The sequence below is a fragment of the Sander vitreus genome, chromosome 19 (assembly GCF_031162955.1).
Source record: "Sander vitreus isolate 19-12246 chromosome 19, sanVit1, whole genome shotgun sequence".
Classification (NCBI taxonomy): domain Eukaryota; kingdom Metazoa; phylum Chordata; class Actinopteri; order Perciformes; family Percidae; genus Sander; species Sander vitreus.
This window is the reverse complement of record NC_135873.1, coordinates 17,331,420-17,348,974: the sequence shown is the minus strand read 5'-3', so window position 1 is coordinate 17,348,974 and position 17,555 is coordinate 17,331,420. Positions and strand designations below refer to the sequence as shown.

The window sequence follows — 17,555 nt, the reverse complement described above, 5'->3', positions numbered from 1 at the left end:
ATGTCTGTTAATTGGAATAATTAACAAATATTAAATAACAATTAGAAGAACTCGGTGCAGTTTTTTAGTTCATAATAAAAAGAGCTCATTACTTTGTTTGGATATCAGGGAGCTGCTGCTGATAACCTCTGATTTGATATAAACATGGAAGACCATAAGGACTACTTGACCACTGAATGCACATGTCCTGTTACTGAACATAGATAAGTCATTGTTTGATGTAATTGATGTGATAAAAGTATGTTGTTTATTATTTTATGTGACACTTTTTATTGTCACTGTCCTTGCCAGGACTCCCTTGTAAAAGAGATTCAGGTTTATCATAGGCATCGGTTAGAAGGCACAAGTAAGCCAGGAAACTTCAGTCCACTCAACAAAGATTTATTTTCCAAAACTTAAAATGGTTGCAAATGAAAAGGAGTACAAAACCACACATGGGCTGGTGATTCAGAATGCCATGAATCACCAGCCCATGCCCATTACCATGCTAGGTAAACAGAGAGTAGCTGTGTTCAAAACCGTTCCCTCATTCACCCACTCACTATTCCCTATGTAGTGTTTATTAAATAGTCAACTATGTAGGGAACGACCAAACGAGATTGCGGACACTCACTGAAAACATTGTTGCGTCAGTAGATGCGGTGGTTATTTGTGTGACGGAGGTGTGCACGCCCAACATCATGTAAACAAACCCCAAAAATACTTTTAATATGCCCCTGAAACAAACGGAGTGCTCCGGAGAATAGTAAAAGGTTGTATTGATGTTGCATGTTACATTTCCACTGAAAAAAGAAACGAAACCCTGCTCCATTTTTCCTTTTCAGTTTTCAGGGTAGGGTACACATGCACTATTTCCATGATGGGGAACGGTTTCCAACACAGCTAGTGAATGAGAGGGAGTGCAGTCTTTTGATATGGGGTCACCTGGTGAACTTAATGAGGTAATTAAGTGTGAGAAAGGGTGGAAGCAAGAACCAATCAATGGGCTCGTTCAAGATGAGCAGGCAGCAGCAGCAACTGGAGGCGTTGACAAAAAGCGGTGGCCAAGTCGGAGAGTATACAGCCGTTTGAAGCAGCCTGAAGTCTGTAGAAGAAGTCACAGAAACACTCACATCCTGTTAGGTCCGATTAATTAAAATGTTATCAGACCCATATCAGTTCGCGCTCAGTCTCCGATTGATTAGATTCTGACAGAGTAGCCTGTTAAAATGATCTGCAGGCAATCTGTTGCTGATGTTAATATACAACAGACTGTAGACGATCTGTAATCTGAACTTTAGTCTCACTTACTTTTTGTATTTAGTCTCTCTGAAAACTAAACGCCACCATCAGCCACACATGTATTCTGTTAACAGAATAAGCCTTCAAATAAGACAAATATCGATCTTAACCTCTCCAATTAAACAACGAAAAGTGTATGTGAAACGTTATAGTGTTGAGTCAATTATGAACCAATCAGCTGTTAGATCAGCTGCGAACCAGGCATTTCCCATCATGCCCTGGGTCTTGCAGTCGGTGGAGAGCAACTGCAGAGCCTGGCTCTAAAAACTGCAGCCGCCTCAATCTTGTGAGGTTATCGTTGCCTATGTGCGCATGATGTCAGATCAAGTCGGACACAATCTAACCGGCATGCACTGGGCGGCGATTGCCTGTGATGGATTGAAGTATCTGGTGTTCCTGTTTGATTACCTACCTAGCTTGACACATTCACTCGCTGAAGAAATACAGGAGAAGCCGAAACGTTTGCAGCCAGTGTGAGCAGACAGATTGAATATCATGGGCGCAGAAATGAAAATGGCTCCACTTTGCGGTGCTTCAGCGGTCAGTTTATCCCTAGCGTGACTCATTGATCATGTATCTGACTGAGGTTTGTGAATGTTAGAATCCATGGCTCCGACCATGGCTCTGAAATGTCACTAGCATAACCGTGTATTCATAAATCCATGATGCTGTCCGTGTTGCTAAAGTAGCAAGCAGATTTGTAATTGCGACTTTTTTCTCGAGTCCCGCCCCCTGACGTCACCCGACTTTTCTCCCAACAGACAACAGTCATAATTACTACAGCCGCTAGATGGCGCTGTCACTTAAACATTAACATATGTCATTTTGGGGCACTTTGAAAATTAAGGATACGTGGTATCGGAGCTGTTTGTCTATATAAATTATACCTGATGAAGGTCTGAGGATAGAAACATTGGTAATACAGTGAGTACAAGTGAACAAAAATTCTTGAGTGAGTTTTTGATCCCACCCACTTTTGAGTAATTGTTTTCAGATTTAAAGGTCAAATTAACATTTCATTATAAAATACATTTTATCACATTTTAGAGAACCACTGCTAAACACAAAACAACAAAGTGAAATCACGGGTGAAAAGTTTTTTGTGAGCGTTTGAAATTTAGAAACATGAACTCAACATATACAGTACATCATATTTTTTTTCAGCCATTTCTGTCATGTTGTTCAAATGAAGCAGAACAGCTCTTGCCCAGTTTGCAAAGACAAACCTCAAATTCAAACAGATTCAAACAGGTCCACCAACAAACAATTAACAAATATAGATACATCAATTACATAAACGTACACAGAAAAAAAATCAAACATTATTTTAAAGCCTGGAGAAAGTGACACACGTTTAATTAAACCTTTCTCCTATCTGGGGGATATCCAGGGCCAACACAAGCCCCACACAGGCAACGCACTGTACCACACCCAACGGGTTTTTTATTTTTATTTTACATTAATAAATCAATCTCTGTTACTGAAAAGTAAAACTCGCACACTAGTATACTATGAAATTAAGCCTGTGTTGTCTTTTCTCAGAAATATCAATTTTTCAACAATTTTGGTTTGAACTTTGTGTTGAACAAATCTGCAGAACAACTACATGTAAGATTGATAAGATAAAATCAATTACATTTAAAAGTTTGAAAGAGATATTTAAACATGGTGAAATTTAAACAATATTGGTTTAGTGCTGTCTCCATTCTATGGAAAACCAAGAGGACTTGAGAAGATTGTGTAAAATATTGTAAAGTAAACCTATGTTAAAAAAAGAAGGTTCAATTGTAGTGAGTGTATGATCAGAATGGCATGTTGGCATTAATAGTACAGGCTTTTATTTTGAAACATCTGCAGTTTTTATCAGCCGTGTTGAGTTTCATTGACTGTAAAAAACACAGCAAAATGAAAGTAATTGGAAATAATTGAACAAACAATATTTTAATAAAGAACTGAGAGCAGCAGAGTGGTGAGTATGACACGACTCTGTTGTTGCTCTGACCTTACCGTGTTCATTTGAGAATAAAAGGTTTTTTACAGTGTTTTTGCCAAATTGTTTGTGTAATCTAAATTGTTAAAACACATCCGTGAACTGTAGAATTTGTGCATTTTGGGGGTGGCATTGGATGCTTTTTTGGGGGTGTATCTGTTACATTTTGACAAACAACCATGGTATTTTACATTTGTAATTAGTTTGCCGGGTATCCAAGCAGCCTCTTATACTTAGGGCTTGCTATAACCTAAAGTAAGAATCAACATGTCAATAAGCATAGCCATTTTGTGTTTACATTCATTTGTGCTTTACATCCTTGCCCACTTGGAAACAGAACATTTGTGGGATTCGTACAGTTAAATACATCTTTTTCAGTTTTTCTCTTAACATGTCAGCCAGTCAGATCGGCTGCTGAATTGTACATTTTCTGCTTATCCATTAGTTGTTCTTTTGGCTTTCTTAAGTTTGTGTTCCGTGTCACAAAATCCTCATTAAGGAGTTTACACTTTGTCAAGTCCATTTCTGTATGGCACACCTGTGTACTTCAGAGGATGTATACAAATGATGATATATTTGGACTTTATGTAGGTTACATTTTTATAATGTATGAATGAAAAGGATACCAATCTCCCCATTATAAACCTTAAGACAATAACACTCTACCACTACATTGTGGTTGTACGGGAGGTATATGTCCCATTGCGAAACACCATATCAGAAGCCATACAGTCCTTGGGAAAATCCAGAGGGTTACATGTTGCTTGTCTTTTCAAAGCTACAGCACAGTAATCTACCTGTTCCGCATCCAGCCCAGACTCCAGCCACCGGAAACACACAATGCGCTGGAATGACCGCCGGAAATTGTCAGACACAAAGCCGTACAGGATAGGATTGGCGCCGCTGTTAGCGTAGCTGAGGATGACAAAAAGCTGAGTCACCATGGGGTCTGGGGGCCGGTGGAAAACGCTGACCAGCTGGATGATATAGAAGGGCATCCAGCAGAGAACGAAGACGGCCACAACTAGCAGCACCATGCGGGTGATCTTCTTCTCTGAGCGCCGTCGTTGAAGCCAGCCTGCTTTTAGCCCCACTGCTCGCATCCTGGCCACCATTAAACAATAACATAAGCAGATAGCTCCAACCGGCAGCAGAAACCCCAACAGAAACGTGTAGACCACAAATGCCTCTGACCACGCCGATTCAGGCCACAAGAAATTACAGTCCACAGCACCGTCTGGCGCCCGGACAGTGTCTGCGAAGATAATGATGGGCAGGATAACTAAAAGTGACAGCCCCCATACACACACATTGACTACTTTGGCTACAGTTGGCCTGCGGTAGCGGGCAGCCTTGATAGGGTGAACCACTGCTACGTAACGGTCCACACTCAACACAGTCAAGCAGAAGATTGATGTAAACATATTGATACCATCCACACTCAGCACCAACCTACACATCAGCGACCCGAAGGGCCAATGGCGGATGGCAGCTGATGTGGCCAGAAAAGGAACACTTAACATGAACAACTCGTCAGCAATTGCCAAATTGAGGATGTAAATGTTTGTGGCTGTTTTCATTTTGGCATATTTCAGAATGACGTAGATGACCATGGCATTGCCAATAAGACCTATACAGCAGACAAGAGCATAGATAGATGGGAGGATGATTCTACTAGCGTAAAGCTCTGGGTAGTAGTACTCGTAGTCCATGCTTGTGTTATAGGGCAGCCCTGTTGGGTAGGACCCATAGTCCCGGCTCCCATTGAAATCCATGGTCAGTTTTGGTGGGTATTTGATGCTAACTTTAAGTTTAAATGATAATGGTGCTAGCTAATGAAGTTACAGAGAGCTATCAGTCAAGCTTTTGGGCTTCTTGGATTTGTAATACCACAGAATACCAAAGAGCCAGGCCTAAAACATAACCTTGATCAACAGTAGGTTGTGCGGCCTACCACATTTGTCTAGGCAGGGATGGTAATACTTTATTATTCATTCAATAATTCTATTTTAGCAACCTTTCAAGAACACCTTTGCCCACAAGACCAAGCTTGTCAAATGGCTGCAGCTATGAGACTGGACAAGGTGTACCGAATGACGTAGATATCTAAAACACGTCATACTTGTGCTGACACTCTGAAAAGACTTCTTAGTATTTGAAAAACTACAGCCCCTAACTAATCATTGTTTTGTTATTTTGTTAAAATCATGAAGGGTTCAAATCATAATAGCGAGTTCTGTAATAGTACTCATTTATCTAATATAGTGAGATAATGAGACATTCCTTGAGCTAACAGATATAACAGCTAGTGTAAAAGTGTCAGGACTTATGTGTTCTATTTTCCTTTTGGTTTCTATGACAATTCACAGAAAAAAAAGGATCATGTTCATATTTCAAAAGGAACTTCTTTGCCACTGTCACCCAAGAGAATTTTCATTGTAAAGTCCAGACAACCTGTAGGCTTCTTTTCCTCTTAGCTACAAAAGAAATACGGGGTATGCAGGAATTCTCAAGGTATCTACTGTACACCTTGATTCACAGGATTCTTAGTGGGCAATCATGTAGCGTTCCATTTTCTTTCATGAGTAACCATCTTATTGCCCATCTGTTCCAGGTTGTAGCAAGTGCAGAGTTCTGATCAAAACCAAGCTACAACCACTTGGACACACAGTAAGCATAAATACAAATCACTCAATCTGTTGATTGCAATGCGATGTCCCGGAGAGTCAAATCACATCAAGTGTCCACTTAAAGGTTGTGTTGCTTGGCTCCTGCACTTATGTTGTCTTGTTGAGTCTCACAGCCCCATTGCTCCCATTTTCTGTGACCTGAATTATGAAAACCTGTAAGAAAACAAAGAACTGTCACTAAGTCTGCCTCTGAAAGACACCAAGCACAAGATGAGTCATACCTTATACAGCGTTAGTTTTCTGAGACTGCATTTAACAAGAATGTATTAGCATGAAGACATTTAGGTCTGTGTCTGTATGTATTGCACACATCACAGACTCAAAATCTTTTAGTCTTGGAAAGTCATATTCCCATACAGGCTGTCTGCAGCAATACTGATTACCAATAGCCCATGAGTAATAATTGAGAGGAACAGTTTTAGAGTGTGACAAATCCCCCTGACACCCATGGTAAACCCACACAGGTGATTTATTTTTAGTGGTTAGATCTTCTCCCAGGACTGTGTGGATCTGCAGATTGGGCTTGATTGATATCTCTTTGACTGTTTGTCAAATTTCTTGGTTGTGATACAACTGATAGCTTCCTTTGTCTTAATCTCATTGAACAGCAAACTTTAGCTGACACGAGGCATCCATGTTTGTTTGGTTTTCAGGCACTATTATTACAGTTGGAGTACAGGATTGGATGTAGCATCTTTATTAGTGTTGCTTCCTAGTGTAGTAGCTTTTCTTACTGGTAGTAAAGGGAAAGTGAAATTGCAGATCTCTTAGAACAAGTTAGTCAGGCTTGTGTAGAGCACATTTTGACAAACAGCCGTTTTAACAACTAATTACCCTTAAGGGTTCAAGCTGTGCAACTATAACTCAGTGTGGTGCATAATGTTCAACAACTGTGCCCCTGAGTATCTTTCAGACCGCCTTTGTAGAACTCATGCTCACCAGACTAGAGCTAGTGTTGTTGACTTGTGGGTGTTCAAAAACATTCGTATCTGCGTCAAGAATTTGAACTACTACACATAAAAAAAAAAACCTGCATATATTTTAGAAAGAAGGTAAAATTATGACTCATGAGAAACTAACCCCTAACCCTAACCCTGTAAGCTTACCATAAGTGTCATTTTTAGTTGCTAGGCACAATTACTTTAACATGACATGGCAAATATGTCAGTTTAAGGTCCCGGAACTTTCTTAAAATTAATTAAACAAAGACAAGACTGGGGTAGTTGTTTTTGCAGACTAAGAGGAACGATTGAAAGACTGCGCTCAGCTTTAATCGGCAATGTTAAAAACAGACAATGCCAGAAATCCTGGGTTGGTGATCGAAACAAAGAAGAAAGACCTAGTTTGTTACATTAACCCTAATGGCTCATGGTGTGATATTTCGAAGAAGAGTTTTGAGTTTCTGTGATGCTCAATAAACTATCATTGTTTAACAGCCATTTCCATGGCAGTTTTTCCCTCACCAAATGTGCCTAATATTGGAGGATTCTTCAGCATTGTGGATTCCTTAGATCATCTAGTTTCATATGCTACCAATATCTTCATTCTAGCTTTAAAACAGAGCCTCTTACGAGATCGATCTCAGGATTTTATGAATCGATATAGGATCATTTAAATGATTTTAATCGATTTTAATTGAAAAAAAAAAAAAATAATTAAACCCAGTCCTATTATACACACCGGATGTGATCAGGAGTTAAAGCAGTGGTTCTCAAACTTTTTTTTACATCAAGGAACCCTAAACTGACATAAATTAGACCACGGTTTCTGATAAGATTTTGTCCCAGGCTCCCCTACCTGATAGAATTTTTGCTTGTAGATGTTTTATTACAGAAAGTGAATGGAACCCATGAGCAAAACAGTCATACAATCATCACAGTGATTGTGTTACTTACGGATGAAATTATATTGAAAATAAATTATTTTGTTGGGGACCCCTGGGGGTCCCCGGACCCCACTTTGAGAACCACTGCTTTAAAGTAATGCAAAGATCTGACTTTTGGGTCTCTCCAATCTATGTCAGATTTCAGTGTTCGCTGCCTTCATCAAAATGGGTTGTGTATGAGGCCAGGAAGCTGGTATCCAATGCTGTTTTTCCCCGCTTTCTTTTTATCTAACCCAACACCCTCCTCTGTGTGGTTGCAGAATTTTGGGAAATGTATTCCATAATGATTTGAAAATGGGTAAATCTAATAATTAGGTACTGAAGTGTCACAATTCAAAACCTTCACCCTCACCCTCTATATTGAGTTTTCCACTGCAATGCAATTCTAGATAGCAGAAAGGAATTCCAACTGGCAATCTTCTACATAAGTGGGCGTACGAAGGGCATTTCACAATGATGCATAACATTGCCAACTATACAGGACTGACTTGTCCTAAGGCGTGGGACATCCTTTCAGGTCTTCAGAGTGTGATTCACAGAGTGAAAGAGGTTTGTGGTTGTCTGCCAACAGCATATCATAGCACATGATTCACACATAAGCGATGATTCCAACATGCTGTCTCATCATCTTGTGGTACAGATACGTTAATATCTACATATGGTAATACATGACAAGAATGAAAGCATTATAACATTATCCGTTGTAACTGCTGACGTGAATTCCTTTCTCACCCTGAAACATTTCACTTATTGCCCTGTCTATGCTATCTGCTGCTCTGTTAACATGCACTCAGCAGAATCACCATGACTGTTTGCCAGCCATGACTGCTAATCTGGACATTGACAGCTTTGTATGGTTGAATCATCTTCTCCTACTCCACTACAAAAATTGGACAATGGAACGTAAGCCCAGGAGTTATATATGAATGTAATTCATAGAACACTGATTTGCCAAATTCCCCTGTACATGCACAGAAAACAATGTCCCTAAAACTGTTTGTATTCCAGGTTTGTGTAGAGAGCTTAGGTATTTGACCTACAAAGCTTATAGTTGCTCGTAAAAGTCCAATATGGAATACTGACAGCTAGCGTTACTGCAGTTCAAATTCAAAATACTGGAGAGAATTGTCTCCCCCGGATCCTCCTCCCCATCGTCGAAGTTCACAGAGGTTGCCAGGTTGAAAATGTTGAACCCAATGGCCCACAGTGTCAATGTTAGCTAGATGCTAGTCTCGCATTGCCAGAGATTACTCCACAGCGCAGCAGAGTTGCTAGATGTTGCTAGGTTTACGATTATAAAAGCCTGTCCTCTCGCAGAGCTCTGTACCCAGCTGACAGTCACCTTTTGTCGGCTAAACGTAACAACAACAACCGCTAAAAAGGCTGCGAGCTTGCAGCGCTTTGTGCCTATTTGTTTTTTGAACATACTCCATGTTTCTTGGCCCCTGCATGTAGGCTGAGAAGGGAAGTCTGTATTTTTGTGGATGCTATGCATTAAGTCTGGGTTTGCAAAAAGATGTAATTGTCCGATATTTCCCACAACGTTTGTGCGAGTTGTTTTCAGCCATGCTTCCACTATGAAATACATCAACTGTTTGATGGATTGTAAATTTTGTACAGACATGGGTCGTCGATGAATTTTGCAGTAACTTTGGTGATCTCCTGACCTTTTATCAAGCCATCATCAGTTCAATATATATATTTCCATCCAATTCTTTGGTATATGACCAAATACCTGCAACACTGACATCCCTATGCCATCATTTCAGCTGTAGGCTGCTTTGTGCACTGAACACTATGACAAAACAAAAAAAGTGATAAGGCTGCATGTCAGAAGATGAATTGACAAAATAGCTTAATGATGGTGCTATTATAAATAAGAAGTTCACTGAACATAAAATATATCAAAGTGAAAGCAAAACCTGCATCCATTACAAGCAAATTACTTCCGTGCAAACACATTGCTGTTTTGGCCTGTTGTATATGGATGTTGTCTTTTAATAACAGGATCAGGTCAGAATGGTGCTGCTACTGCAAATTACTGATTTGCTGTTGTCTGTCCATGAACAGCATGAACGCTGCTTTATTCATTTACATAAAAATAGACAGAGGACATTAATCCACACATTCGCCAGCAATCAGTGTATGCAATGTTGCTCATAATAAGGTATGGTCATTATTCATTCTGCCTTCCAGTGATCCATCCTTGTTCCATTGCTGCACATTGAGAGTTTGCAGGCATCCATTGTTGTGAGCAGCTGCCAAATAGTCTTATCTGAGAGAGACACAATGGCAGTACAGTACATTCATACTGCCTCAAGGGAGTGATTGTCTAAGACACAAGAGCTACAACACTGACTAAAAAAATAATTAGAAACTAGTGCCAAATTATTTTAACCTGTGTCCCCAATGAAAAGGTTGCAACTCAAATTACTTTGTAATTGTTGTTTGTAAGATTATTTGTTGGGGGCTTTTCTGCCTTTGATGGACAGGACAGGTGAGAGCCAACCCGGACACTGTAATTGTCTTTTAATGCTTTGAAGCAAATTTTTTAGTTCCTGGTTTTTGTTGGTCCAAGCAGATCTTTTGACGGTCAAGCATGTTCCCAGATGGTCTAGGGTGGTCTTTGTTGGTCTAAGCTGGCTTTTTGAGTGTTTTGATGATCAAGCCATACATTGGTTGGTTTATGCTTGTTCTTTGATAGTCTGGCCTTGTGTTGAAAATATCCATGCTGGTCCTTTCCTTGTGTATCCTCGCGAGCAGGTTTCCTGAAGCTTGCCAATATGTTGAGGAACTGAGACACTAAATCACCACGATATTAAAAGTGAGGTAGCTAGCTTTGTGGGCCATAGACGTGTAAAGTGGTAATTTTTTCTTGGACCATGATGGGAATATCTTCAGTGATGTAGCTAACTACGTGGGCTAAAGAAGTGTAAAGTAGTCATGAACCTTGACGTGAAGTTAAGATTTTTCATAAGCTTTGGCCATTGCAATTTCAGCAAACAGTGTAGTAGTACTTAATTCATCTTATGTGTATTATGTTGTGATATTATGTGTGTTATTATGTAAATAAATCTAAGCGATGTGATGCAAATAGCTCATGGCCACTTTCATTATTTTAAGGTAGCCCTCAGATGAAGAAAGGTTGGAGACCCCTGGTCTACAAGATAGTCTGCACTGGTGGTTTGTGCTGATGGTCTAGTTTTGAGTGTAATTGTCTAAGCTGTTCCTTTGATTATGTTACCTGTTGTTGGAGGTCTAAGCTGGTCTTTGGATGGCCAACCCTTGTTTCTGTTGGTCTAAAAATGCCTTTTGAGGGTCCAGCCTATGCTTTGATGGTCTGCATTTGTACACTTAATAGTCTCACTTTGTTTTTGATAGGTATCGCTGATCTTTTGATGGTCCTTTTTAATGTCTGTCCAATCTCTTATGGTCTAAGATGCTCTTTTGATTGCCAGACATCATTTTTAATAGTCTTTTAATGATCTGGCCTGCTAGATGAAAGATAACTCAGTATTCAAGATGGTGTACTGCTCATGCTCTGACTAGCTCAGGATACAGTTAGAGCGCATGACTATCTTGCAAAGTAAAAAGTGACAAATGTTTCATGGGATGCTGGTAGCTCTACATATATGTATTTCTCTCTCTTTTCATGGATGAAGCAAGCTAATCCCCTTGGTTTCACATGAGATTAGGCTCCTAAGAGTGTTATTTCACCAAATACAACATAATGTATCCAGTCAATATAGTCTATGCAGTAGCATGTGAGATCACCCCCCATTGACACATGCAGCCTCGAACACTGGAGACACAACAGGATTATATTAATGAACCTTGAAAAATGAGCCACTTACCACTACTGAAAGGCCTTAAAGGGCGCCCACGAGGTGCAACGTGGGCAGGTTGAGAGAGTTCCAGTTTTATACAAATGTCATGTACACAGGACTAACATGACAAAAGCTCATGTTTTCTACTCCACGCAACTAGGTTAAAACAGGTCAAACTAAATGGAGGAAAAGTTGATCACGATGGTCAACAACTTCCCAGTTCTCTGCAAAATAACTTTGACTACCAGGACTTGAAAAAGACAAAAGATGCCTGTAAACATTGCTCAGGAAAAAAGTAAAGAGAGAGCGGCTAACTTACGGCGCCAGTACAGAACAAATGAATTGCAGTAATGTTGTCTGTAAGGCCCAGGGAATGCAAAGTTAAATCCTTTTGTAATCAGGAATAAAAACTTAAAATTAGAAGCAATTAAAGCTACTGTGGGTAGTTTCTGTCTCCCCCATGAGGAATTCTAAGTAATGACAACAAAACTTTCGGCGCGTCCACATGACACAAGCCTTCGTGATCGCGCACCGCTTCGTGATCGCGCACCGCTCCCCCTCCTTCACATGGTTGCTAGTGGCCAAGGAGGACACGGAGGATTACAAAAACTTGATGGACTCTTCACAAGAGGTTATTATCTTCACTTGAGTTTCTGCGCGAAAGTCACCGGACAACACAATGTCATTTCCCCTCTATCTCTCCCCCCTTTCATGTCTAAGCTGTCCTATACAATAAAGGCCTAAAATTCCAATAAAAAAATCTAAACAAAAAACAAAAGATCAGTTTGGAATTGCTAGATCTGTTTTGATAGAGTTGGTCTACGTCAAAAAGTACACTCCCGCTCTGTCTATGCATCCAAATATCATGTCAGTACAGAGTCAGAGCTCTTTGGTGGCCAACCAGAGAACTACCCTTATCTCAGAGGGCCTGTTTGTTTTGCAGTTCAGATCTAACAGCTGCTAATCTGCAGTATAAACGCTACCCCTCCGAAACATCAATGATGTATGAGGAAGAACAAGGAGTCCGAAGTCTTAATTAGTATTTTCATTCTTCGACGGGCTGCTAGCTCCACTCCAACCTTTACTTCCCTTCTGCCAGCTTTAATGATAATCCTTGTAGTTGCATTAGTGCTGCTTGGTAGAAGGAATATATCAGTGTGTGTGTGTGTGTGTGTGTGTGTGTGTGTGTGTGTGTGTGTGTGTGTGTTAATAAAAGAGATAATGGGAAAACATGTATATATACATCCCTTGCTTTACGTTGTGGAACATTACATGAATATACAACCAAGGCTACTGTTGTCAGTATTGCCATGTTGCCATGACAATTCGGGGCACCCAGGATGAAAACGTTGGTCCGGTAATGAGTTCAACTGTCCGTCCAACACTTTGGTCTAGGTTCATATTTTCTATTAGGATATCAATCACTAAATGTGTGTGCAAAGTCTTTCTTTAGGTTCCGACTAGTGAATTAAATAAGCTTCTAGAATAACAATTTAAAGTGTGATTCTGATGACATATTTCTCGTCCCAAACCAACAATAAATGTATTGTTGTGTGTATCAAAGCCTGATGTATCTTCTTCCAATGTGCCATAGAGCTCCATACAACACACACGCTGTATTATATTTTGACTCAATCCCATATACACTGTCCTGCTGCCCCAAATACTCACTAGAGCAACAAGTGGATTAATCTGCCGCTGAAAATAGTCCCCAACAAAATCACTATTTCCTCCTGATTGAGTAACACCAGCCTTGTCCTTTAAGTACTGTTTTAGCTAGTAAATACCTTATGCACGGAGCTGTTGCAAGGAGACAATTGTAGTGCTGTCCAATCGAAGGCAATCAACTTTGTAAACATAAATACTTTAACAGTGTATACTTTATGTGAGAGTCAATACAAAATCAGTGAAAATAGCTAAATGCAGATCACTATGAAATTCATCAGAGCTTTTGGCGATGCCTAAAATCACCTAGAAGAGCAAGTAATGAACCGAAGAGCTCACAGAATGCTGCATTATCCCACAGTTATCTGGCAGTCTCTTTTTATATGTCATTCCTCTCTGCATTTCTTCTCTCCAGCAGAGTAAACCCCCCACCTCCACCCTACTACCGTGTCTGATGATATCCTCCACTCACCATCCCCTCTCCATAAAAATGGGACTGCTGCATGGAATCTGCCACCGTAGTCTTACTGTTTTGGTTCACGCTCACCTATAGTGTAATTTTCAGCCGCAGCAGGCAGCTGTTTTCAGATAAATAATCTCTAAAAAGCCACTATACTCTACCTGTTGAGCACCAAACAGACACAGTTAGAGACCAGCTAGTGAACAAAGTGGATATCTAGCAGCTAAAGAGTCAGATATTTCTCTAAGAGACCAAAAACAGCTAAAAGAAAGAGAATATAGGACATTCATCATGTGGACACAAACACAACTCCAAGTGGCCAAAAACAAATCTGTTATTACAGGTTTAGAAAGGCTGATATGATTACTACCATAGTAGTATTTATAACCTTACTATGAATACTTGTATTGTAATCTGTTTCCACAGTTTATTATTAAATTTTTTTGTTTAATTATATTGTACCTTGCTGACTATCACTTTTTGCAACAACCTTAATTTCCAGCACATTTCACCGTTTCATCTCATGTCAGGTTAATCACTTCACTCACTGTTCTGTTACATGTAACTAAAACTACAACTCTTTTACGTAAACACACTCCCAGCCAGATTGGAAAGCTCAGAGGTAACCAAGCCAGTTGATAACCTGCTTTGTGTTATTTACAGCACAATCAGTGTTAAGGCATTTTGAGAGCAAATAATAATAAATAAAAAAAAATACCTGGCAGGTGATTGGATGAACCATCCGTCTTATCATGCGTTATTATGGAACCCACTGCAGTTCTAGGCAAGACCCGCCCTTCAATAGCTTTTGCGCGCTACGATTGGCCAGGCGACCATGCTTGCGCGAGGTTACGGAACCTGATTTGTTCAGGTCCTATGCCCTGACCAATCGGCCATCTTAATCTCAACTACTCGAGGTCAATGCTTAACCTCAGCCAATCGGGCTGCTTCGTAGGGCTGGTCTTGCCTAGAACTGTAGTGGGATCCATAAAAGCGCATCTATCACATCCGCCATTGTTGTTTTGAACGAACAGTCGCATTCATCACGTACCCCTAAACCAAGCCTGTAGCTGCCAGTAGCTTCTCACAGGGCATGATTGGTTCAGTGAGCTGCTGTTCGGTCACACATGCATTACTTGAAGGCTGACGAGATGGATTTTCATGTGATATGTGATATTGCGAGAATTCAGCTGCCGTGCAAGTTATGCCAACCTTACACCAAATGACTTTTCAAGCGATTCCACTGTCGCAGACAAATTTCTAATATCGGAATGAAATCATGAGTCTTGCTAAAGTTGGGGCACGCTCCCGTCGTCTCAATCATTTGGTGTAAGGTGGTCATAAAACTTAGTCCAAGCTGTCTTACGTCTTTTTCAAGTTTTAAGTCTTGGTAGTAAAATCTTACAGTCAGTAGCTATGTTTCCATCCACTTGTCAATAAAATTATCTGAAGATCGCTAAAAACATTCATGGGAATAAAGTCGGTGAAAGTGTGTTTCCATCCGGTCAACGGTTTCAAAGCGAATTTGAGACAATTTAAGGAGTTTCCATTCATTTTCGCACTGAACCGCACAACATTAAGCTAACATCTGCCGACAAAGTTTGCTAGCCAAAATGGATCACGCAGTCTACATACAAATGATTAATGCTGCACAAGTTGTAATAGTGCTTATGTGCCAGCTGACAGCGACATATCAAGCTATAATAAGAGAACAACGCTATCAAAACATCACTGTGATAATGCAGATGAAGATGCACACAAATGCCAAGACAAGGATTTTTGCTATTTAAATTAGCCCTTATGTTTCGCTTGTAAATTAAATTTTAAAAGTCTGTCGTCTTTTTCATCCACTTAAGTATATATCTGTCTTTGTTAACACCCGCCATGTCTGCAAAGAAAGCGGAAATACGTGGCGGAAATGACCTAAAACTTCTTCTTCTTTGTTTTAAGGTGGGTTGCAACCATAAACCATATCGCAATTCATTATTTACTCTGTAAATAATGTTTCCATTAACGTTTATCATTTCCCAATTAAGAGAAAATCCGATGAGGTTGAACTTACAAACTTTGTGTCGATATTCATCAAAATTAATTGAATTTTACTGTTTCCACAAGGCATTTGTCATTCGATATTACTTATTTTGCATAAAACCGTGTGGATGGAAACATGGCTTGTGACTAAAAAGTCAGTGGAATTATGACATATTGTCTTTAGATGTGAGATGGTGTCAGACTTTAGACTTTTCAAAAGTCTTTTCAGCGTGTTCTACTGTATGGAAGGCAGTTTATATCTACACGGCCAGGGGAGAAGACCACTAACGTTAAGACAAAATTTGCGTTAGTTTATTAATGCAATCAGCTGTGAAATCGGTGCAGATCGGGACTATCTCCTGAGTCCGGTTAGGTCGTACATTTTCGGGTCTTTTTTGGTTTCAGCACAAGTGCTTGGAGCTGTGAAGACCTCTACACTAGTGTTGCATACAACAAGTACATCCCCAGTGTGTAGAGTTGTGGGATGGGTATATTATAGTAATCACAATGAAGAATCAATGATTGTGTGACGTTATGGAACTTTACTTTTTGATGGAATGCACAGAACGTGAATATTCGTGTTGGCCTCTGTGTTAAGTCCAGTTCAGGCCAAAGATTCGCGACGTGACGAGTTGAAACTTGCAACTTCTTGCAGCGAGCTGTTCTGCAGCATTCTAAAACCTGCCAATTTACACCAATGCGACGAGACCAGACAGTGTATCATCTCCTTAGCAACGCCTCTTTGTACTACCGTTTTAACTTCCGACTTTTAGACTTTTTTGTAGCTGGATATATCATTTGTTTCATCTTAATATGAATGTGGATAATGTTAGTGATATTGAGATGCTTGCTACAGTTGCATTTCTAGTGATGAATCGGCGAAAAAATGTTTTATTTCTCAGATTCACTGCTTTGTTCTAATGCCGCTGGGCTCTCTCTCGCTTCAGTCTCTCTCCATCTCGCTTGACCGTATAACATTACCGTGCTTTTGGCCGGTCGTTGAGGCTCTGTCTAAAATGTCGCCATTTCGGCCAGCTGTTTGTAACATAAAAATAAAATGGATTATGGATCATTTCATTTCTATAGTTTATAGCTGACTTTACTAGCAGACTTCTCTATTGGCTGTTGAAACAGGTGACGTCCCTTTTGTTCTAACACCTGCATCTGCGACTTGAACAGCTGAGTCGCAGCTGGTTTGAGTCGAGCTGAGATGGGCCGGTTCAAACCACTGAAACTTTTCTCTGCGACGTTCTAAAACAGTTTCGTCTCGTTGCGAATCTTTGGTCTGAACTGGGCTTCAAAGGTTTGAACGTGAAAAACTGTCAACAAATGTCTTTATTTTCTTTCAGTTTTTCTTTTCATCCTCAATGTGAAAAGCCCTATAGAGAATGTGTTACAAAGTGACGCACGTTTGTCTCTGAAGTGAAGGCTGGACTACAATAGAGCTGTTTGGAACAGTGTTTTCTGTTGGAGATGGTAAGTCCCTTTGGGGTGGACTTTGGGCTTCTTCACTTAACACGTAACACTTCACTCTGCACAAAAAAGATATATAACACAATAAAGGAAAGGGAAAACGCATACTATGAGCACTTTAAGTTTCTGGTTTCTGCTTGTAAAAGAGATATGAAGGGGTGTTATTTGTTCTCAATACTTGATGTCTTAAGGTACATTTACTGTAGTTCCATTATCTTCACACATTATTTGATTTTTTTTTTTTTACCTTTCT

General features: G+C 40.0%; 1 protein-coding gene across 1 annotated transcript in view; it reads right to left on the bottom strand.

Moving 5' to 3' along the window:
• Positions 1-367: 367 nt before the first annotated feature.
• Positions 368-17,555, bottom strand: part of sstr1b (somatostatin receptor 1b) — a 36,522-nt gene continuing 19,334 nt past the window's right edge. Inside the window, exon 2 of the mRNA XM_078276461.1 lies at positions 368-6,114. Coding sequence (XP_078132587.1) covers positions 3,940-5,046 — 1,107 coding nt within the window. The 5' untranslated portion in view covers positions 5,047-6,114 and the 3' untranslated portion in view covers positions 368-3,939. The remainder of the gene's footprint in view (positions 6,115-17,555) is intronic.